This window comes from Chrysemys picta, chromosome 11 (assembly GCF_011386835.1).
Source record: "Chrysemys picta bellii isolate R12L10 chromosome 11, ASM1138683v2, whole genome shotgun sequence".
NCBI lineage: Eukaryota > Metazoa > Chordata > Testudines > Emydidae > Chrysemys > Chrysemys picta.
In genome coordinates, this window is record NC_088801.1 from 76,779,205 (window position 1) to 76,802,125 (window position 22,921).

Genomic DNA, 22,921 nt, shown 5'->3' on the forward strand with positions numbered 1-22,921 from the left:
CTCTGAACCCCTCGCTCTCAGCCCAGAACACCCTCCTGCACCCCAAACCCATCATCTCCAGCCCCACCTCAGAGCCTGCACACCCAGACAGAGCCCTCAATGCCCCTGTGCCCCTCCCCAGCCCTGATCCCATTCCCACCCTCCATACCCCTCAGTCCTAGCCTGGAGCACCCTCCTGCACCCCAAACCCCTCAGCCCTAGCCCAGAGCTCACACGCCCAGCCGGAGCCCTCCCCTGCTCCTCCCACATCCCAAGCCCCTGCCCCAGTCCAGAGCCCCCTCCCACACCCTGAACTCCTCATTTCTGTCCCCACCCCAGAGCTCTCACCCCCTCCCGCACCCCAACCCCCAATGTCATGAGCATTCATGGCCCGTCATACAATTTCTATACCCAGATGTGGCCCTCGGGCCAAAAAGTTTGCCCACTGCTGGTCTAGAGGTTTTCTTGGGTTTTTAATAGAAAGGCAGCCATTTGATTAGATTTGTATTCCAGCATGTATATCTTCAGCACCCTGTTCTTGTGGCTGAGGGAACAGCAACCAGCTGTAACCTGGTTTTAAACTTCTCTAATAGCATCTCCCTAACACATTCCCTGCAATTCCTGGGGAAATCCTTGTGTAACAAACAAGCAATTCAGGCTGCTGGACTCAAGAATTAAAATCATTTTACAGCATTAAAATATACCAACATACAGCACTAGTATTGCAAGTAATCTTAGTCATCACCAGAGTCCAGATCCTTAGATTCCAAGAATAATGCCAAAGTTACTTAAGATGTATTGCTATCATAGCAGAATACTTTTAATTTTGAAAACACACACAGATAATACTTGGATAAATATAGTCTATTAAGTGTGATGGAAAGATTCTATAGTATCACAGAAGTCTAAAAAGAAGCATCAGATAAGCTTAAACAAGTGAAAGGGAAAGTCTGCTATAACAAAGGTCCTGTGTATTCAGTGATTCCATGGCAACAGCATTTGCTGTGGAATTCACTACTTGCTGTAGAATTCAGCAAATTGCATCATTCTTAAAAAATTATATTTCTAGCACCCCTGGATACAAAGGTAACCTTGAAATGGATGTAAACTGGTGCAACACTTTCTTTGGGTATGTGTACACTACAGAGACCATACTGGCATAGGTACGTTGCTGTAGGTATGCTGGCATAACTCTGTAGTGTAGCTGCAGCCTGCATAAATGGAAGGGGTTTTCCATTAGTGTAAGAATACCGCCTCCCCGAGCAACTGTAGGTACATCGACAGAAGCATTTTTTCCATTATGTAGCTGCATCTATATTGGGAATTAGGTTAGCTTAGCTACATTGGTCAGAGGTGTAGATTTTTCACATTGCTGGCTGATGGAGCTGTGTTGACTTAAGTCTTGTGTGGACCAGACCTTCTTGTGGGCTAGCCTACCCTTACAATGCTACAGCAGGATAGCTACAGCAGTGCCACTGTAGCGCTTCAGCATAGCCATTCACTACAGCAATGGAAGGGATTTTCCCATTGCTTTACTGACTCCACCTTCCCGAAAGGCAGTAGCTATGTTGATGGAAGAATTCTTCCGTCTACGTAGGGCTGTCTACAACGGGGGTTAGGTTGGCCTAACTACAGGGCTCAAGAGTGTGGCTTTTTCACACTTCTGAACGACATGGCTGGGTTGGCTTAACTTTTGAATATAGACCTGGCCAGTAGTTTGCAGACCACCTGAAGTAATAGCTCAGAGGCGTGAACTGCCCCATTCGTCTTAATTAGTTAACTTTGAAAATTCAAGATGACAACATTTGGCATTGAAAATGCGGGGAGAATATAAAACAAACACATTTAATATCAAATACAGGAACTACTGTTATGATTGAATTATTCATTTGCATAGTGGATTTAAAAAAATCATTATTAAAATGTATCTAAAACTGCCATTGAACTTTGAGAATTTTCACCAGAGTGCTATAGAATCAAGGATCCTTGTAGCAGAATTTCCCGCTTGCTGCAGAGTATGCAGGGCCTTGGCTATGTTCTTATGTTTCTACTAGCAAATTTAATCCGGTTAGTAACTGAAAAAACAATAACACAAGTCTTGGCTCCACTGGCACTTTATACCGCAATAAAGCCTCCCAGAGCGCTCTACCTTACTCCCCATCCACACTGGCATGGCACGTAGAACGCTCTGATTCCCTGGCTAGAGCACTCCTGGTGCTCCACCTCCACGAGAGGGATAATGGCTGTTGCTTATTGGCTGAGACGCCCCATGGCCAATGTAAATGGGGAGTTAAGTTAGTGTTCTGACTGACCTCCGGAAACATCCCATAATCCCCTTAAGTCAAGAGGCCTCTCTTCTCTTTGTTGTGAAATCGGCTGAGGAATGCGGAAGTGCCTTTTCAGAGCTCCATTTCAGACAGTGGCTGCTTATCTGCAACGGGGCAAAGCAAACGTTTACTGAGTGAGTGAGTGAGAGGCGGGGGATAGGGGGATCTGAACTTACAAGATAGCGTGCTGACACACTCTCAGCACTCCTAAAACCCACTCACTCTCTCCCCCCCCCACATATAAACAAGACACTCCACCCCACCCCACCCCCTCATTTGAAAAGCATGATGCAGCCACTTGAACACTGGGATAGCTGCCCATAATGCACCGCTCCCAATGCCGCTGCAAGTGCTGCAAATGTGGCCACACCAGTGCACTTGCAGCTGTCAGTGTGGACAGACTGGAGCGCTTTCCGTAGTGTGCTCTCCAAAGGCTGGTTTAACCCAAAGCGCTCTACAGCTGCAAGTGTAGCCATGGCCTAAGCTAATTGGTTTGGTTTACACTTTAAGGCCCCGTCTACACTGGCAAGTTTGTGTGTAGAAAGCAGCTTTGAGCGCTGTAACTCCTGAGGTGTAAACACTGCCAAGCCACTTAGTGCACAGAAACTGTGCAGATGCAGCGCTCTAAAAAAAAATCACCCCGATGAGAGGCATACAGCTTTCTGCGCCAGGGCTACAGTGCTGCAGTGGCAGTGTAGACATGGTGATGATTACAGTGCTGTGATTGGCCTCCAGGAGGTGTCCCACAATGTCTGTTCTCACCTCTCTGGCCATCAGTTTGAACTCTACTGCCCTGCCCTCAGGTGACCAACCGTCAGCCCCACCCCATACATTCCTTTGCAAATTTGAAAGTCCCCTTCCTGTTTGCTCGGTGATGCATGATGTGGTCTCAGTGCATCTTTCCAGGCGGCCATGTCTGTTCCACGCACCAGGCGATCCCCTGCTTGGAGCAATGCCAAGCTGCTGGACCTCATCGGCATTTGGGGAGAGGAGGCAGTGCAGTCACAGCTGTGCTCCAGCTGTCGGAATTATGATACCTATGGACAGATTTCTAGATGCGTGATAGAAGAGTATCATGACCGGGATACATTGCAATGCAGGGTCAAAGTGAAGGAGCTGCGGAATGCCTATCACAAAGCATGGGAGGCAAACCACTGCTCTGGCGCTGCACCCACGAGCTGCCGGTTCTACAAAGACGTGGACGTGCTACTTGGTGGTGACCCCACCTTCACTGCAAAGGCCCCTGTGGATACTCGCGTGCCAGTCGAGAGTGGACCGAGCCAGGAGGAGGAAATCTTGGATGAAGAAGGGGAGGGGGGACCCAGAGGCAGAGGATGACTCAGAGGCCAGAGATGCATGCAGTCAGGAGCTCTTTTCTATCCTGGAGGAGCCTTGCCAGACACAGCAGTCGGATCTTGGCAAACCGCAAACAGGAGAGGAGGCCCCTGGAAAGGGGATCTGATTTTGGGAATTGCTGAAGCGAGTTGTTGGGGGCAGCAGGGTTGCAGAAAGCAGGCTTGTCTCCTACCTTGTGCCTAGTTTGAGTGGCGGAACAGGCTGTTGATACGCTCCTGCACTTCACGGGAATCTCCCTCAGAGATCTCCAGGAAACTTTTGTGGAGATACTGGGCAATTCTCTGCTGCAGGTTCCTCGGCAGAGCTGCTTTGTTTCTTGCCCCGTTAATGGTAACTTTCCTGCGCCACTGTGCCATCATGGGGGGGACGGCGACGGACCATTGCTGCACACAGGCTAGCTGCATAGGAGTCAGGGAGGAAGCTGCGAGCTTGGAGAAGACTCTCCCTTGATTCCCTGCTCACCCTCAGCAGTGAGGTATCTTCTATAATGATCACCTCCTGTGGAAAGTGTGGGGACAGGAATTATTATCAGTCCCACTCAACAGTGCTGGCTCTCCCCAAGAGCCACGTGCCCAGTATACAGCAGGGTCCAGTGATTTACCCTGCCTCTGCGACTACTCATCATTTTGGGGGTCTTGTGGCTTATGTGTCCTTTCTGGGGTCAGCCAGTTAGTGACAAGTGTATGACTACTGGCTGTGTTTTTTAAAGCAGTAAAACAGTGTTGTCTGTGTTGCAAACAATACTGCTTCTTTCAAATGTTGCATTTAAACTTCACAGAGATGACCTTGGGAGCCTCCCTCTTTGTTATCAGCGGCAGAACGGTTGTGAAGAATTAGCAAGCGTCCAAGAAGAACTAAGGAGGACTTTATGCGTGAGGTTATGATGCACTCTGCTGCTGAGAAAAAGGAATTGAAGGCGTGGCAGGACAGCGAGAAGAGGGACCGAAAGGAGAATGCGGCACACCAGAAAGAAGCCACGGCGAGGCTCTTAACAGTTATAATAATAATAATTAATAATAATAATATATGGAGATAGGTATAACTCATAGAACTGGAAGGGACCCTGAAAGGTCATCAAGTCCAGCCCCCTGCCTTCACTAGCAGGACCAAGTACTGATTTTGCCCCAGATCCCCCTAAGTGGTCCCCTCAAGGATTGAACTCACAACCCTGTGTTTAGCAGGCCAATGCTCACGCTCCAGGCGTTACTAGCTCTTCAAACCAAGCAGCTCTGCACCCGCCCTCCCCTGCAGCCGCTGTCGCAAAACTTTCCCGTGTGCCAACCACACTTTTGTCAACCTCCTGGCTCCACTCTCTACCCGCAGCATTTCACTCCTCCCAGTCCAGCTGTGTGGACTTCCACTACTCACTGCACTCAATGCCGATCCCTCTGCAGTTTGGCCCTGTTGAAGTACAGCACCCGCTGCATCGTACTCCAAAGGAGAAGGTTGGGCATGATTCCTGGACATACACAAATCTGTAGCCATCCCGGGACCCCTCCTCCTCTTGAGATCTTCCCTCCCCCAACTCCCTCCCTGCTGCTGATTTTTTTTGTTTTTGTTTTTTTGTTTGACCCTCTCCTCTGGTTGTTGTCTTTCAATAAAATAATTGTTTGTTTGAAAGCAATCTTTATTCTATTAAGTGAAAGGGAAAAGAGCACTGCAAAGCAACATACAATTATGTTAAGGCCCCTTCTTGCATCATGTGCACCAATCACTTCCTAGCATTACAAGCACTGCAATCCAGAGCACTGCAATACATATTAGTGGTTTTCAGTATAAAATTGCTGCCTCAAAGCATCCATGATCCTTATGGCCCCGTGCTGTGTCCCTCTAATAGCCCTGGTCTCTGGCTATTCAAACTCAGCCTCCAGGGGTGGACTGCAAAGGCTCAGCGTCTGAGTGAAGCTTTCACCCTTCCCTTCACAAATATTATGGAGTGTACAGCATGCGGATATAAGCATAGGAATATTATCATCAGCCATGTCCAGCTTCCCATACAGGTATCGCCAGCGCGCTTTTAAATGGCCAAATGCACACTCAGTCATTCTGCACTTGCTCAGCCTGTTGTTGAACCTGCTGTCAAGTTGCCCTGTGTATGGCTTCATGAGACATGGCATTAAGGGGTAGGCGGGGTCTCCCAGGATCACAGTGGGCATTTTGACTTCCCCTACAGTGATCTTCTAGTCCGGGAAGAAAGTCCCTGCTTGCAGCTTCTTGAACAGGCTAGTGCTCCAAAAGATGCACTTTTCCAGACCAGCCTGCGTTAATGTCTGTGAAACGCCCATGGTGATCCACAAGCGCCTGGAAAACCACTGAGAAATACCCCTTGCGATTAATGTGCTAGGTGGTCTGGTGCCAGAATTGGACTGTGTGCCATCTATTGCCCCTCCGCAGTTAGGGAAGCCCATTTGTGCAAAGCCATTCACAATGTCTCACGCATTGTCCAGAGTCATGGTCTTTCAGAGCAGGATACGATTAATGGCCCTGCACACTTCCATCAACACGACTCCCAACGGTCGACTTTCCCACTCCGAACTGGTTAGCCACCGTTTGGTAGCAGTCTGGAGTAGCCAGCTTCCACAGTACAATCGCCACGTGGTTCTCCAGCGACAGGGCAACTCTCATTCTGTTGTCCTTGCGCCGCAGGGCTGGGGCGAGTTCATCACACAGTCCCAGGAATGTGGCTTTCCACATGCGAAAATTCTGCAGCCACTGCTTGTCATCCCAGATGTGCATCATGACGTGATCCCACCACTCGGCTTATTCCCGAGCCCAAAAGCGGAGTTCCACTGTGGTCAGCACCTCCGTGAATGCCACAAGCAATCTTGTGTCATAGCTGGTATGCGTGGCGACATCAACGTCGCACTCCTCTTGCCTTTGTAGTTTAAGGAATGACTCCACTGCCACATGTGGTGTGTTGGTCAGTGTGAGCAGCATTCTGGTCAACAGCTCGGGATCCGTTCCTGCACAGAGAAAGAGGCAGGATAGGGCGCACAGTACACAAACCGTTGAAAGATGGCGCCAGATGCGAATGGAAGCACAGGGATTGCTGGGATGTGAAAAAATGCATCACGGGGCATTGGGACAGGACCCAGGATGCCCCGCGACCCCTTCCGCCTTCCCACAAGTCTTAGTGACAAAAGAGAAAGAGGTGCTCTGTGGGATAGCTGCCCAGAGTACACCGCTCCGAATAGCACCACAAATGTGAACAAGCTATTGCGCAGGCAGCTGTCAGCTGGCGCTGTAACTTTGCAAGTGTAGACATACCCTAAGTTAAGGACCTTTTGAGAGTAAATGCCAATAATTTCAACTCAGCCTTGTGACTTGTATTTTCACTGATGGACTAGAGAGGGAAGCCTAGGCCTGCTTCCTGTGCTGTTGGCCATCTGGCAGTATCTGCTGTGATACTTTGAGGTGTATTCTGGTAGGAAGTTTACATGTGGTATTTCAGCAAAGGATACAGGGGCAGTTGCAAAAATTACTATGCCATGAAATCTGACCACCTTTTAATCAATTTATCAAAGTGCTTTCAGCTTCTTTAAATGAACTGTAATGCTATATCTGACACAAACAGAAAGTGAAGTCTACTGTTAGTTTGCACAGCAGAGACTTCAGTTCCACATTGTTGGAGTAATATGCCTAAATCCACATCCCCTAGCAGTGAAAGTATGACTCCACAGACCATTCAGTTCTTGGCTCTCTGTTGAGATTCTCAACAATGCAAGTACTGACAATAATTTGTCATGTGCAATCCTGTCCATGAAAATAGGGAAGCTAAAAGTTCATTTCACACAGGTCAGAAATCAGACATCAAATGGTAATGACTGTCAGTGCTGACCTGCATTGTATGGTGAGCGGTAACCTAGCTGTTAAAGGCTTAGTAGCTCATCAATTCCAGGATCCATTATTTATCTGGAGAGGCCGTTTAAAGAAAAGTAAAATAGAATAATTTAGTTTATATTCTATCTTACAATTCGTAAGTAAGCAGTTAAGGAAAATGCATCAATGCAAACTCATTGGTTATTGAGCTGGGGTATCTTCTCTGTAACTCATTTCCCAGACAGGAAACACATAGGAGAATGTAGTGGAGAGTTGCTATTCCTGTGACAAGTGCTTTATTACCAGGATTATTCTCTAGAAATTCTTCATATTATTAGAAAATTGATTCATACTCACTTTTAAAATTGTGGTATAATTTATAATAATGGAATCATTCTATTAAAAGTGTTAAGTTTTTAATAACTAGTTGGATTTGATACAAGATCTCACCATCCACTAAAATGTGCTACTAGATGTCTACACATATCTTGCGTTTCCATTGAATTAATCCTTGCTGACACAAATTATTCACCCTGGAGACAAAAAACAAAACTACTTTTGTTTTTTCACTTGACAAAAATAGACCAAAACCTAACTTTTCAGTTTCTGCAATCTGTTACACCATTAGTAAAATCAGCTGTTGCCAGCCTTCATCTCACCCCCGGAACTCACATCAGTGATTTGTGCATCCCAAGGCCAGAAAGGACTGTTGTGAGTATTAAGACTGACCTCCAGTTTAACATCGGCCATAGAACTTTCCCGAAATAACTCTTGTTTGAACTAGAGGAGATCTTTCAGAAAAACATCCTATCTTGGTTTAAAAATTGCCAGTGATGGAGAATCCACTACAAATCTTGGTAAATTGTTCTCGTTTGGTAAATTGCAGCTGTGTTTACAAGAATGCTAAATTTCAGACCTGCAACAACATAATGGGGGAAAGTATGATGTATACACATGCATTTGACAAAACAGCAAGTACCTTGAGTTTATTAGCCAGAAGGTTAACTAATTTCAAATCCATGGCATCCCTACTTTTTGAAAAACTCACAGATCCAGTGGATAACTAGCTGTAAAGTACTGTGAATGTGCAGTTTTTCATTTAATCCAAATTTGAAACATTATACTTTAACAGCATCCCTTTATTTAAATTAGTGAGAGATTAACTCCATATCCTACCAGCAGTGTGGTCCTAAATACACTTTTGGATCTACATCCAATATATGGTGTCTTATTTACTTAGAAAAACAATGCTGGTACAACAGCATGAGCTTTGGTGCCCTTCCTTGAGTATTTATTATTATTATTTTTTTGGTACTGCCAGTCCAAATCTTCTCTTCTATCTTTAACTATGAATAAAAAGAGTTAGCTTACTTTAAAAAGCCTTCAGCTTCAAGCTTACCCACGAAAGCTTCTGCCCAAATAAATCTGATAGTCTTTAACCACTGGACTCCTTGTCGTTCCCTTTTGTTACTAATAATACTTTGCAGATTTACATGTCTAATCAGCTTTCAAATTTCATGTTTCCATTTATGTAACTGTATATTTTTTCAAATTGTATAAGTGGGAGTTTTTAACTAATTTTCATTTGCACAAACATGATGACATCATGGTCTTGGACTATTCTGGGAGCTTGTTTTCTGTCTCCTCTGTAAAGTGAATAACGCAATACACTAGAACTGCCAACATGTCTTCTGAGATGTGAATGTCTTTGTGACGGGTTCCCCCTGAGTGCCACCTGAAATTGGTGTACCACTGAGCCCTCCTCCCCCCCCGACCCACCTAGGCTCCCTTTACACTGTACTGCTGTGACCAGCCTGCCAAGCCCTCTCCCAGGCTCCAGCCTGCCCTTTACCAGCACACATACAGGTAGGGACAAACCCAGCTGCAGTTACATACAGATGCTGTGATCAGCTCTGCGTGGGGAGGCAGAGCAAGGGCACCTCCCAGTTCCTAAGGCATGCACCTCCTCTCTGGAGTGTAAAACCCCAAATTATACCATCTTGCACTGCAGAGAGAACGGTACAGTGTAAGCTCATGAAATTCACTCCCTCCCGCAATGTGATGAGGAAATATACAACAGCTTTCTGCCCCGAGTTGATTTCCACACACACTGGTTTTAGACAAAGCAAAACTAAGTTTATTAATTACAAAAGATAGATTTGAAGTGATTATAAGGGATAGCAAACAGATCAAAGCAGATTACTTAGCAAATAAACAAAACACGCACACTAAGCTTAATATACTACATAGATGGGATATGAATAGTAAATTCTTACCCTAAATGATGATGCAAGTAGGCTGCAGGCTCTTAAGGGGCGAGCTGCACTAACTTACCGCTTGGAATCCCCAGGTGTTTCATTCACAGGCTAAAAATCCCTTCAGCCTGAGTCCAGCACTTACCCCCAGTTCAGTCTTTGTTCCTCAGGTGTTTCCAGGAGTGTCTTTGGGCAGGGAGTCAGTGAAGAACCACAATGATGTCACTCCACCGCCTTATATAGCTTTCGCATATAGCGGGAACCCTTTGTTTCAAAGCTTGGTTCCCATGCCAGTCAGTGGGAAAACACTGGTATCCCAAGATGGTGTCCAGTGCCAGGTGACCTGGTCACATGTGGCTGTAGTGTCATAGCAGCCATGAGTCAGAGGCAGTTTGTAGTGTCCTCAGGAAGGGTCCCCCTTCCCCCAAGTGGGAGATAAGCTTCTTCTAAGGCCTATTGTTTTCTCCTAATGGCCCTTTAACCTGAATGGGCCCTTCCCAGCCAGTCATCTAGACTGAGTGCATTCTTCCTAGTGGGCGTTCCCCATGTGTAAACACATTTGTAATAGATATAGACAATATTCCTAACTTCAGATACAAAAATGATACATGCATACAAATAGGATAATCCTATTCAGTAAATCATAACCTTTTCAATGTATTTTATGCAAGATAGGTCATGTAAGATATCATCATAGTTATGCCATAATCATATCATCATATCATATCTTTATGAAGAATATGGGGTGCAGTGTCAGTCTTGGGTAATGTGTTTAAAGTATTGTGAATATTAACAAAAGTAGGTTTTTTACATTCATAATTTTATGCCACAAGGTACACAAAAATAAATTTTACACACACTGCATTCTCTGCTTCCCCACAGCAACACTCACTACTTTTAACCATTAGGAATCCAGGACAATTCCCCCTCAGTCACTAGGAGTCTGTCATCACTAGCCTAAAGTTCCAACTTTCTCCCTCAGAATGCCCTCTCTCTCTTCTCCTCCTCCACTATAGTCAAAACCAAACAAAGCTTCAGCCACCCAAAGACCCAACACATTATGAGGGTCTTTCAGAGTCCATAAAACCTGCACCCAACAAATATCAGGTTTGGTCTACACTTAAAACTTACATTAGCAAAGCTGTGTCAGTCAGGGGTGTGGGGAAAAAAACACCCCGACCAATATAGTTATGCCAACAAAACTCCCAGAGTCGACGCGACTATGCTGACAGAGTGCTTCCATCGGCATAGCTAAAGTCATTCAGGAGGTGATGTTCCTACACTGGCAGAAAAACTCTGGTTGGTCTATGCTGCATCTACGCTATGGGGCTATGCTGACATAGTTGTGCATTTGTAGGCTCTCTTGTGTAGACATCTTTTCCTGTCCCTTATGTAGTCACTTGGAGCTCAAGTATAGCCACTGGTATTTGTGTGGTATTTTTTTAATAAAATACATTTAAACTGGTGGACCAAGTTACAATTTTGATAATGAGCAGTGCATGTGGCTCTCCCACTGATGTAAATGTGAGATTTGCACAAAGATGAGGAGTCAAAGTCAAATATAATCTTTGTGTGGTAGCTAAACTTTTAATATTTAAGTACTTTATTGTCTTATTCAACCTCACTTTGATATCATTTCCCCACCTTTAGAACTACTACTCTTTTTGTGCCCTTTGATTCTCCTTTCTGGCCCTCCTGTTTCTCGCTCCTCTTTCTTTGCCTTTCCCTCTCCCTGCAGCAACCCCTAGTTCCATTACTCTTTTACTCTGTAGGCTTCCCTCTGCCCCCTTCCCCATTCTGTCTGCTGAATTAATCAGCAATGCAGTAGCTATTGTTGGTATGCAACGCAGCATCATTAGGGTCTAGTGTTAACACTAAATTGTGAAGAATGGTGTTTGCATCTCAGGCCTTGTCTACACTGCTGGGATAAGTCGACTAAGTTACGCTACTTCAGCTACAATAATGTAGCTGGAGTTGATGTAGCTGAGGTTGACTTACTGCAGTGTCTACACCATGCTGCGTCGATGGGAGACACTCTCCCATCAACTTACCTTACTCCTCTAGTTCTAATGTAGTACTGGAGTTGAGTGGAGAGCACTCTGCGGTCGATTTAGCGGGTCTTCACTAATCTGCTAAATCGACTCCTGCTGCATTGATCGCAGCAGCGTCGATCGTCGGTAAGTGCAGACATGGCCTCAGTTACAACTAGTTTTTAAGGCTGTGTTTCTGCTGACTCAGGAAGACAACACTGCATCTGTTAATCTTCCCATTTGATCTAAGAAATATAGGTGCTAGAAACTTTAAGATTTCACTCTTTTTAAAAGATTCTGACCAATCTTAACATATCAAGTGGCCTGCATAAACACTTCAAGAGTAGGGAGGTGTTTGGTATTCCTTCTTTAGCAAAGGGACATGGTCTTAAGCACTTTAAACAGATCATCTAGTATAGAACAAGTATGCAATTGCACAGCTGCTGTTACGTAATCTATCATTACACAAGTTGCTGTAGATCTGAAAAATAAGGAATGAGTTTATTTCAGAAAATTCTAAAGGTAAATACACTTCCCAAAACAAGTGAAATGAAAACTGCAATCTTGCTTCTTTCAGTAGAGTTTTACCACAGCAAAAACAAACTATTTCAGGTATTGAATTTTGTATAGATTGCATGCAGTAGTTCTACATTCTCAGATTTCTACATCCTATTATGATTTTGAATAGATTTTCTTATATAATAATAATAAAGGTATTTTACCTGTATGGTTGATAACCTATGGCTGTAACCCTGGTGATGGGTTTTCCCTATTAGAAGAATGTCTGGTCTTATGCTTTGAGTGAGATGTTGGTTGGAATTGCTGCCTACATACGGTGCTAGAGTTTAAAATACTGTAATCCTCTTTAAGCTGTTTAAGGTACTGAGGAAAGATGGGTAGTAGATTTTGATGGGTGACATTATTTGGAAATCCCAAGGGCTTCATTGGGCTGTGTTAGTTTGATAAAGTAGAGCATCTGATTCTTCAACAGAAGAAATTAAAATGACTTGGCTTAATTAAATTTCTATTTATGTACCTCAGTCTGCTTTCTGTCTGGGAAGTTTTGCTATATATTCTCTTGTTGGGAGGGGAAGGGCAAGAAGACTCACCTTTTTCAGTTCTTGTCTTTGTATTTGCTGTGGCTAAGATATTTTAAGATATTTTTCTAAGAGGCTATGTTTCTTTCTGTAGGACTCTCAGAGAGACTTCAAGACTGTCTCATTTTTATTGGTTCTAATATATGGACAACACCTAGTCTCTTACTAATTTATCTGGCTGTAACTCTGGATTATTTCAACATGAAAAATATCAATTAGGAAACTATTAGTAAAAATTTGTTTCTTTTCTTGAAATGAGTCTAACTGTTGTGTTTTTGTCAATTATGCTGCTGCCTAGATAGAAACTAAATGTGCAATAAGAAGGAAGATAAAGCAGGTTCTCTATAGACGTGCATGTTTTGTCAGATCAAGAGATTCTTTGTTATCCATGAGTGTGTTAATCTTGTGGTCTTGTTATCTTTTCCTCACTTACCTCTCCCTTTATCTCTTTCAATCTTTCCTGCACAGCTTGCTCACTTCAGACAGCGAAAAACAAAAAGTGACAACACGCAGTCGCAGAAAAAGGCGGCGAAGAGGAAGGGCTCGTCTGACCACATGCAAAACATTCCAAAGGAAGAGTGCGTTATAGTGGCCCAGGATTCTGATGTTCTTACAGACCTTAATATAAGTATAGAGGGTAAGACTGAAGAGACAGAGACAAGCTCTGAGAGTAAGGTAAGTCTTACTGTTCACCATGTTTCATCTAAATCTGTCTGCAACTAACAGATCCTTTTTTGAGTTCCCATGTATGTGGATGCCATGCATGGTGTGTCTATGCCCTCTATACAGAAGTTTGGAAAGCTTTTCTCTAGCAGTGTTCACTAGGGCTTCGACATGCACCCTATATGCACTTCCCTCACCCAAGAGCATAAAAGGCGGACCGATCTTGGCCACCAGCCAGTTCCTGCTGACTGCCTTGAGAGAAAGCTGAAAGCTCTTAATGTCCCTACTTCTTACTTACATAATTTTGTAATAATTAGTCTTAGGTTTATTAGTCTTGTTTTGTTGCCCATTGGTTTACAAAAAATGTAGTTTGTAGGTAATAAGTAGTTGTACTGGGCTTTGGCTATTTGCGTCACCCATCCTCACTAGGCATCAGAGCTTGTTGGTTGTGTGGAAGAATTATTCTGTTGGAAGATGGACATGATGTGTGCTTATATTGTTTCAGGGAGAGGCATGTAACTTCTAAGTGTGCTATTTGTAAGATATTAAAAAACACACACACACATCTAGAGTCCAGGCTCAAGATTTACCTCATAGAGAAATCCATGAGAGCAGCTTCTAACTTAGAGATTCTGAGAGTGGGGACCACAGCCCCTTCCTGCTCGAGCCATGCCTTGAGTGCTCTGGAGGTAAGAGAAATCCCTCATAGCCATCAAGGTGCAAAGAGGCCTCTCAAATCTGACAGGAACTTGTCACTTCAGAAGAAGGTCCCAGTGGAATAGTCAAAGACCCCTTTTGCCTGTGGGAGAAAATTCAGTACCAAGAGGATGCCTGAATCCCTGGTACTGTATAAGAAGCAAGCACCAAAGTACTCTGGTGGCATGGAGGCCACATTCAGTAATGCTGGCTGTTGAATTGATACCAGTCCAGAGAGCTTCTTCTGCACTTACTTTACTTTGGGTGCCACACAATTGGTACTGGAGAACAGAAACATCCCCATTCATCAAAATGCTTGGTACCGGGGATTTGGCATCCAAAGAAATCAGCGCCACAGACTTCAGATTCTCACTCAGTTCTCAGGGCACTATCTGAGTCATCTTTTACAAACCCTAAGTAGATCATGATTATACAAGAGCCAGAATCTTCTCTTTTTTACAGAATCTTCTCTTTTTTACAGAATCTTCTCTTTTTTGCGTTTCCTACCTTAGTTTCCCAAAAATCTCCAGTGCAATAGGAGCCCAGGAAACAATTATGAAAATCTAATTATGGCCTGCTGCTACAGATGTTGGTAAGCTTTCTTCCCCTAAACAGATAGTTGCACCTTCTGAGTAGTCCCTGTGTTAGAGGACTTTTTGTCGTCTTCATCAGCGGAATCTTGCCTGGAGCCTTCCCCAATATCTGCTAAGGGCTCTAAACATCATAAGAATGTTTCTTCCTGGACTACACTGTTAGGAGTTCACCGCATGATACTCCGTTACCTGGGTGGATGTCAGTACCTTGGAATGCTATGCCTTATCCATATGATATCAATCCTGGCCTATTAGCCATGTTGGTACAATCCAAGTCAACAATTTTTCCTTCTCTTTCCACTTCAGGAGGTAGATTTCCTCAGAGAGAGTTTTTCTTTGCCTTCTCCTCCCAAAGTCTACAGTATTGGGTACACAGTGACCTCTTTCTGAAGAAGAGGAAGAGCAGATTCAGGATGAACCTTTTGTAGCTAGACAGTTTTCATTATTGTCTGATGACGCTGTGGTATCTTGTTCCTACGGCAGTAGATGACTCCAAGACTTCTGAAGAACGGTTAAAGAGGATGGCAGAAACATTAGAAATTCCTCTGGAAATACTGCAGGAAAAGTTATATAAACTTTTTGATATCCTGCAGCCATCTACCAAAAATAGGGTAGCCTTATCCATTAATGGGGCATTCTTGAGCCAGCTAACAAACTGAGGGCAACACAGGCTTTTATAACAGTAACTTCTAAGTGGGCTGATTGGAAATATCAAGCCTCTCATAGGTATTTGAGTATTTTTATACTTGTCTGGCTCCATTGCTATTGGTAGTCACTGTGGTAAATGAAAAATCCAGGCAGGCTTTGAGATCTACCTGAGGCAGGGAGAGAGAACACCGAAAAGCCCTGGATCTCTTCGGGACAAAGATTTACTCTGCTTCCCTTCAGGTCAGATTTTCGATTTATCAAGCCATGCTGGCTAATTATAACTACATCCAGTGGGATAAAGTGGCAGAATTTCAGGATAAACTCTTAATTCTGCAGGAAGAAGAATTTACTTCCATTTGCTCTGAAGGAATATTGATTAGAAAAACATCTGCACAAGCAGCATTAGACTCCAGCTAATGCAGGAACACGATCAGTGGCAAGTGGAATTGTCATGAGAAGTGTGTCACAGTTCAGGGCAACTGCACCTGTATTCCCCTTCTGTAGTCCAGCAAGGGTACACACACTAGGCTCCGCGCTCCTCAGCTATCACCTCTGTGATGCATGACCAGAAAGGGTTAAGCATCTTGCAGGATAAATGACTCAAATTCAACCCTTAAAAACATATGGGGAGATAATGTTTGTGTTTTTGTGTAGGTACATATATATTGGTAAAAATCAACAAAACAGTCCGTCTATGCTGTATTCTGTTAATTCAGAGATCAAAAGAACATCTTAACATTTAAATGAACTGTAAACACAGAATGTTACTGTATTCATCTCTCTTTGAAATGTATATCAAATCATCTGCGAATGGTGGAAAAACAGGCAATTGCCCGGTGTTAATCAGTGTGAATAATTACTGGCTATGCTTAGGAAATGGGTCCACTTCAAAGTCCACATGAGTACTTGTTGTTCGACTAAGGACTCTGACCTCTCAAAGAAGGAATTGAATAAAAGATCTTTGGGTCCCAATCCTTTTTATCTCAGACTTGCTTGAGGTTTCATGCAGGGGAAGCCTAAGGCACAAGGACTGAGATCCCAATTCTGACTGGACCACCCTGAAATATAAACATTGGACTATAGGCTTTGAACTATTTCTGAAAGAACTATTTGTATCTACAAAGCTCACCATCTCTGCTATGAATCTGAATCTCAAGATTGACTCATGTCTGTATGTATACTGTTCTCTTAAACAATTCTATCTCCCTTTTTAAATACATTTTAGTTTAGTAAATAAGAATGGGCTGTAAGCGTGTATTTGGGAAAGGTCTGGAATATTCATTAACCTGTAGGTAATGTGTCCAATCCTTTGGGATTGGTAGAACCTTTTTTATATGATTAAGATTTTCAGAAATCCTCATCATACCTGACTTCGGTGTCTAGGTGGAGGCCTGAGGCTGGGTTACTTTAAGGGAACTGTGGTGTTCTGAGTATCCAGTGAGGTATAATAGAAGCTGTTTGTGCTGGGTTGGTAAATCTAAGCATTGGAATATCCACCAGCTTTGGGGATTGTCTGCCCCATTCTTTGCAGTTCACCCTAACTGAGTGACCTCAACTGGCTCCCCTAGGTCTCTGGTCACAACCTCTCTTTGGGTAGAGACCCACAACTCTCCTGTCTGACTGGGTTTTTTCCAGGCTGCATAATTCCCTGCACACACTGTGAATTCCCAGCAAGTTGAAATGCCCAAACAGTCCTGCTTTGCTTTTCTCTTCAGACGTTCTAAATAGCGTAATTTTCCAGTTAGAAGTTACCACATAGCTCTTTCTAAGCAAGCACATTTATTCTTAAGGTGAAAGCACTACAGAAAAATATGTATTAAAAAAGAAAAAACTTACATGCTAATAAGCTTACCAGACACCACCACAATTCCAACGAGGGCTGTGGCAGATGATCAGGTCTTCAAACCTCACCAGGGTTTATTTTTTCTTGTCACAAGTTCATAACAGCTGTTAGCACAGAACAAGCACATGCATGAATAGGTCATGCTCTTCCAACCTTAGAATCATAGAATTATAGAATATCAGGGTTGGAAGGGACCTCAGGAGGTCATCTAGTTCAACCCCCTGCTCAAAGCAGGACCTAATCCCCAACTAAATCATCCCAGCCAGGGGTTTGTCAAGCCTGACCTTAAAAACCTCTAAGGAAGGAGATTCCACCACCTCCCTAGGTAACCCATTCCAGTGCTTCACCTCCCTCCTAGTGAAAAAGTTTTTCCTAATATCCAACCTAAACCTCCCCCACTGCAACTTGAAACCATTGCTCCTTGTTCTGTCATCTGGTTACCACTGAGAACAGCCAAGCTCCATCTTCTTTGGAACCCTCTTTCAGGTTCCCAGGAAGGTTGGCGCCTTCCTTGGAGAGAAGGTACTGTCTGTTTTCTAGATGATAAAAGCAAGCCCTGAGTCAGTTTAAATTTAGGCTGTTTATCTCAAAGTCCTTTCTTTGTCTGTTGGTTCTCTAGAGAATCCAGTTTGAACCAGTATATGCAAGCCTCTCCAGGTGTACCACCTTTTGGAAGGTGTGACAACCTGAGTGAATTTGCCTAATCATCCTCCACTGCTCTTAGTTCCTGGAGGGCTGTAGTCTCCCTTTCCCAGGGAGTAACATATAATCCATGGCTCACAATCGTACATACATAAACGTAATTCAGTAAGATTTATCCAGGAAATTTCCATATGTCACAAAAAGATTTTTGGCTCTCCTTATTGGGCCTGGCTAGAAAGGTCCAGACATGACCTTCCTTTTGACAATCAAGATCTTTTTAGTGCTAAAATGGATGATACATATCCTTTAAAGGATTTAAGACTCACATTAAGGTTGTTGCGCCTCTATGCTCTGCCCTTCAGAAGAAAGCAGTATAGATCTCACGTATCTATCTAACAGAGGTCTCAACCTTCCACTTATAGCTGTGTTCCTTCAGAGACCTTTTGATCAGGGTAGACGGAGATCAAGACTCTAGAAGAGAAAAGTGTCAAATTAATCCAGTATCTCAGCACATCCTGGTTATGCTCAAAAGAAACAATTTTGCTGCTGTGGTGGAGGATATGGATCCAGTCTACATTGACCTATACCCTGTCTTCTCCTGTTTTGGCTTTTCAAGGAGGCTTAGGCTAGAATAACTACAGACCAATGGGGCCCTTCAGATCATCCAGCATTTTTACACCATACAATTCCAGACCATTCCCCCTCCCTCCCCCTACCTTTTCAGAGACTGATATCTTGCAGCAAGAGAGAGACTGACACTACAGTATATGATAGTCAGTTCTTCCTGAATTTGTAAGAATAGAGGTTTATTCTTCATGATTTCGGATTCCAAAAAGGAAGGGGGGGGTTGGAGACTTATTCTGGACCTCAGGCTACTTGATGCTTACATTCATTGCATGAAATTTTGCATGATAACTCTTCCATTATACCCTCCCTAGATCACATGGACTGGATCAGTACTCTCAATTCAAAATACTTTCATGTACAGAGTCATAAAGCATACAGAAAATGGCTTAATTTTGTGATAGCAGGCAAACATTATCAGTTCAGAGTTCTCCCATTTGGCCTATCAACAGCACCTCAAGTCTTCATGAATTACCTGTCCATCGTTGCTGCTCATCTTTGTCGTTAGGGTATACATGTATATCCTTATCTTGATGATTGGCTAATTTAGGGAACTTTAGTGAATCAAGTTTATAGGATCAGTTTGGTTAGTCCTGTGTCTTTCTCAGAGTTGGGTCTAATTGTCAGCTTAAAGAAAGTAAATCTGGTTCCATCCCAGTTAGTTGGATTCATTGGAGCTGTTCTGGACTCCAAAGCAGCAAGAGCTTTATGTCCTCAGGAGAGATTTCTAAGTATCTGCCAATTAATTAACCGATCTGAGTGCTGAGAATCCTATAAGAGTCTACCTAAAACTGTTAGGCCACATGGTATCTTGTGCTTCTGTGTGTGCCCGCAAGAGGGGTGTGATACTGGCGAAAGAATGACACTCAGTGCCTGAGAGTAAAAAGCAAGGCTTTACTGAAGGAAGAACTTACACTCCAAGCTGCGCGGGAAGTCCCTGAGGCGCGCGGAGGAGCTGCGGGGATTCTGACCGTCCAGGACAGCTGGCCAGGCAGGACTCCACTGAAGAGAGTCCGCTGCAATGCTATATCCCCCCGCGTTTATCTCAAGGTTACATCGGGTCAACAGCTGGCTACATTCATTGCATTAATAAATCATACATATTATATAAGCTGACTTGTTTACAGACAAAAACATGCTGAACTATACTAAACTACATTTTGGCAGGATCTGCCGGACAAGGTTCATTGCACAGCCTTCAACTGCACAGCCTGCATCTTCCGCTCGCATTCAGTCACCTACTCGGTCCGCCACCTAGCTCCTCGCCAAGCTTCTGCCAAGCCACCTTTCCCCTACACTGTGCCAGTCTTCATCAGGCTTAGAATGAGGCCTCTTCAGTCTTGGAGCAAATTGGTGTCTCAGTCAATTCTGTGAGGGGGCGGGGGAAAAAGAATAAAGTTATTTCGGTAAGTTCTAATGTCTCTTCAGTGGTGGTTGAACCCAAGCAATGTGTACCAGGGAATTCTGTTTCAAAGTCCTAATCCACCAAGATTCTGACGATCCCGAAAGGGGTGAGGGCGATAACCTAGACCGATTTCAGACACGCAGTATTTGGTTGTTAAAAGACCCCTTGAGTCCTATAAATGTCTTGATGTTAACAGTGATTCGCTTAGCATGCAAGTCTTTTCTTCCATTACTCAAGGTTCTGTCAATATAAGTGTTGGCAGTGAATTCCACAGTGATATATTCTATAAATAGGCAAGATGGGGGACAAGATCAGATCCTCTTTGCCAGGAAGCCATAATGCAGTGGGAATCACATAATCAGCATAGCACTTCATATTGCAGGACAGGTCAATGTTCTGGTGAATTATTTAAGCAGAAAGCACGTCATCCCACAAATCAACTAGGATTCTTTGAGGGGGATCAACATGTGGACAAAGGTGATAGTTGATCTAGTGTACTTACATTTTCAGAAAGCCTTTGACAAAGTCCCTCACTAAAGGCTCTTAAGCAGAGTAAGCTGTTGTGGGATAAGAGAGAAAGGCCTCTCCAGGATCAGTAACTGGTTAAAAGATAGGAAACAAAGGGTAGGAATAAATGGTCAGTTTTCAGAATGGAGAGATGTAAATAGTGGTGTCCCCCAGGGTTTGTACTGGGACCAGTGCTGTTCAATGTATTCATAAATGATCTGGAAAAAGGGGTAAACAGTGAGCTGGCAAAATTTGCAGATGATGCAAAACTACTCAAGATAGTTAAGTACCGGGATGATTGTGAAGAGTTACAAAGGGATGTCACAAAACTGGGTGACTGGGCAACAAATGGCAGATGAAATTCAGTGTTGATAAATGCAAAGTAATGCACACTGGAAAACATAATCCCAAGTAAATAAAATGATGGGGTCTAAATTAGCTGTTACCACTCAAGAAAGATCTTGGAGTCATTGTGGATAGTTCTCTGAAAACATTCACTCAGTGTGCAGCAGCAGTCAAAAAAGCGAACAGAATGTTGGGAATCATTAAGAAAGGGATAGATAATAAGACAGAAAATATCATATTGCCTCTCTATAAATCCTGGTATACCCACATCTTGAATACTGCCTGCAGATGTGGTTACCCCATTTCAAAAAAGATATATTGGAATTGGGAAAGGTTCAGAAAAGGGCAACAAAAATGATTAGGGGTATGGAACGGCTTCCGTATGAGGAGAGAGTGATAAAATTGGGACTTTTCAGCTTGGAAAAGAGATGACTATGGGGGGATATGATAGAGGTCTCTAAAATGATTACTGGCATGGAGAAAATGAATAAGGAAGTGTTATTTACTCATAAAACAAGAGCTAGGGGGTCACTAAATGAAATTGAGGCAGCAAGTTTAAAACTAACAAAAGGAAGTATTTCTTCACACAATGCACAGTCAACCCATGGAACTCCTTGCCAGAGGATACTGAGAAGGCCAAGACTGTAACAGGGTTCAAAAAAGAACTGGATGGAGGATAGGTTCATCAATGGCTATTAGCCAGGATGGGCAGGGATGCAAAACCATGCTCTGAAGTGTCCCTATCCTCTGTTGCCAGAAGCTGGGAAAGAGTGAAGGAGGATGAATCATGTGATAATTACCTGTCTATTCATTCCCTCTGGGGCACCTGGCATTGGCTGCTGTTGGAAGACAGGATGCTGAGTAGATGGACCATTGGTCTAACACAGTATGGCTGTTCTTATGTTCTTAAATGGTCACTGAAGAATATGATCCTTATTTGGGTTTTCCAAGAATAGATTTTCCCACATATAGACCTTTTTTTATTCCTGGTGGAATTCTGTACCAAAAAATTAAAAATTCTACACATCGGAGATTTTCGGTAGCAGTGCTCAGTCAGGGCATGCGTGCGGAGTAGTTGTCTCGCAGTGCCATTGGCTCCTCATGTAACGCGTGAATGACTCGACCCTTCAGTTCCTTCTCAGCCGTCCTCGGCTGCAGACGGAGCTCAGTGGCAGTGTTGCTGCTTTGTTTTTTCTCTCTCTAGAAAGCGTTTAGTTTAATTGTAGTTTAGTAAATTTTGTTTACTTAGCTTTTTGGTAAAGAAAACTAAGTTAGAGATAAACCCTTTCCCTGCTGTGAAACTTAAACGGACACAATGCTCGGCTCGCCCGGGTTTAAATGATGTGACTCTTGCCCTGAGGCGATGCCTGTGTCAGACGGCCACTCATCGTGTGTCTGTCTGTTTGGGCGAGACCCACGTCCCTCAGAAAAGTGCCCATTGCAGTAATTTTAAAGCCAGGGCAAGGCGTGACAGAGATTTCCTCCATTAAAATCATCTTTTGGTGAAGTCCCTTCAACCTACTCCTCAGGGACAAAAATCAACATCAGCAGATGGTTCCTCGAACAAAACCTGTGCTAATGGGAGTACTCAGTTTTCCAAATCACCCAGGAAGCGAGCTGCGACCTCCCCAGATAGGGACACTCAAAGAAAAAGGAGGTCACCAACAAGGTCGCTCTCCTCTGTGCTGAGCTCGAGTAGAGTGAGCACCTTTGAGGCTCCGGGCACCTCTGGCACCATCTCTCTGTGGACTTCTGCTGAGCCCCGTCGCTCTGGAGTGGAGTCGAGACAGTCCTCGTTCACAGCACCAACCACCTGGGTGTGGGAGTCGGCCCAGATAACTCTACAACAGACAATGCCACCCCCACCAGCACCGACCCAGTGGTCAGCACCAACTGACAGGTCGAGAACGGCACTGACCATCTTGACAAAGGCATCAACTGCATCTACACCAGCAGTATTGCCACCACAGAAACAAGCGGCTTCACAACAGTTTCTACAGCACAAGGATATAGCGATCACCTTGGTGCCACAGTAACCCTTACTCGGTACTGAGAGATCTCCAGGCCAAATAACTGAGCAGTTATCCATTTC

The 22,921-nt window shown here is 43.9% G+C and overlaps 1 protein-coding gene across 21 annotated transcripts in view; it reads left to right on the forward strand.

Moving 5' to 3' along the window:
- Window positions 1-22,921, forward strand: part of PCNT (pericentrin) — a 243,875-nt gene that overhangs the window by 11,101 nt on the left and 209,853 nt on the right. For all 21 annotated transcript variants that reach the window (XM_065562243.1, XM_065562244.1, XM_065562253.1 and 18 more), the window contains one exon: window positions 13,332-13,538. In XM_065562243.1, the coding sequence (XP_065418315.1) occupies window positions 13,332-13,538 (207 nt within the window). The remainder of the gene's footprint in view (window positions 1-13,331; window positions 13,539-22,921) is intronic.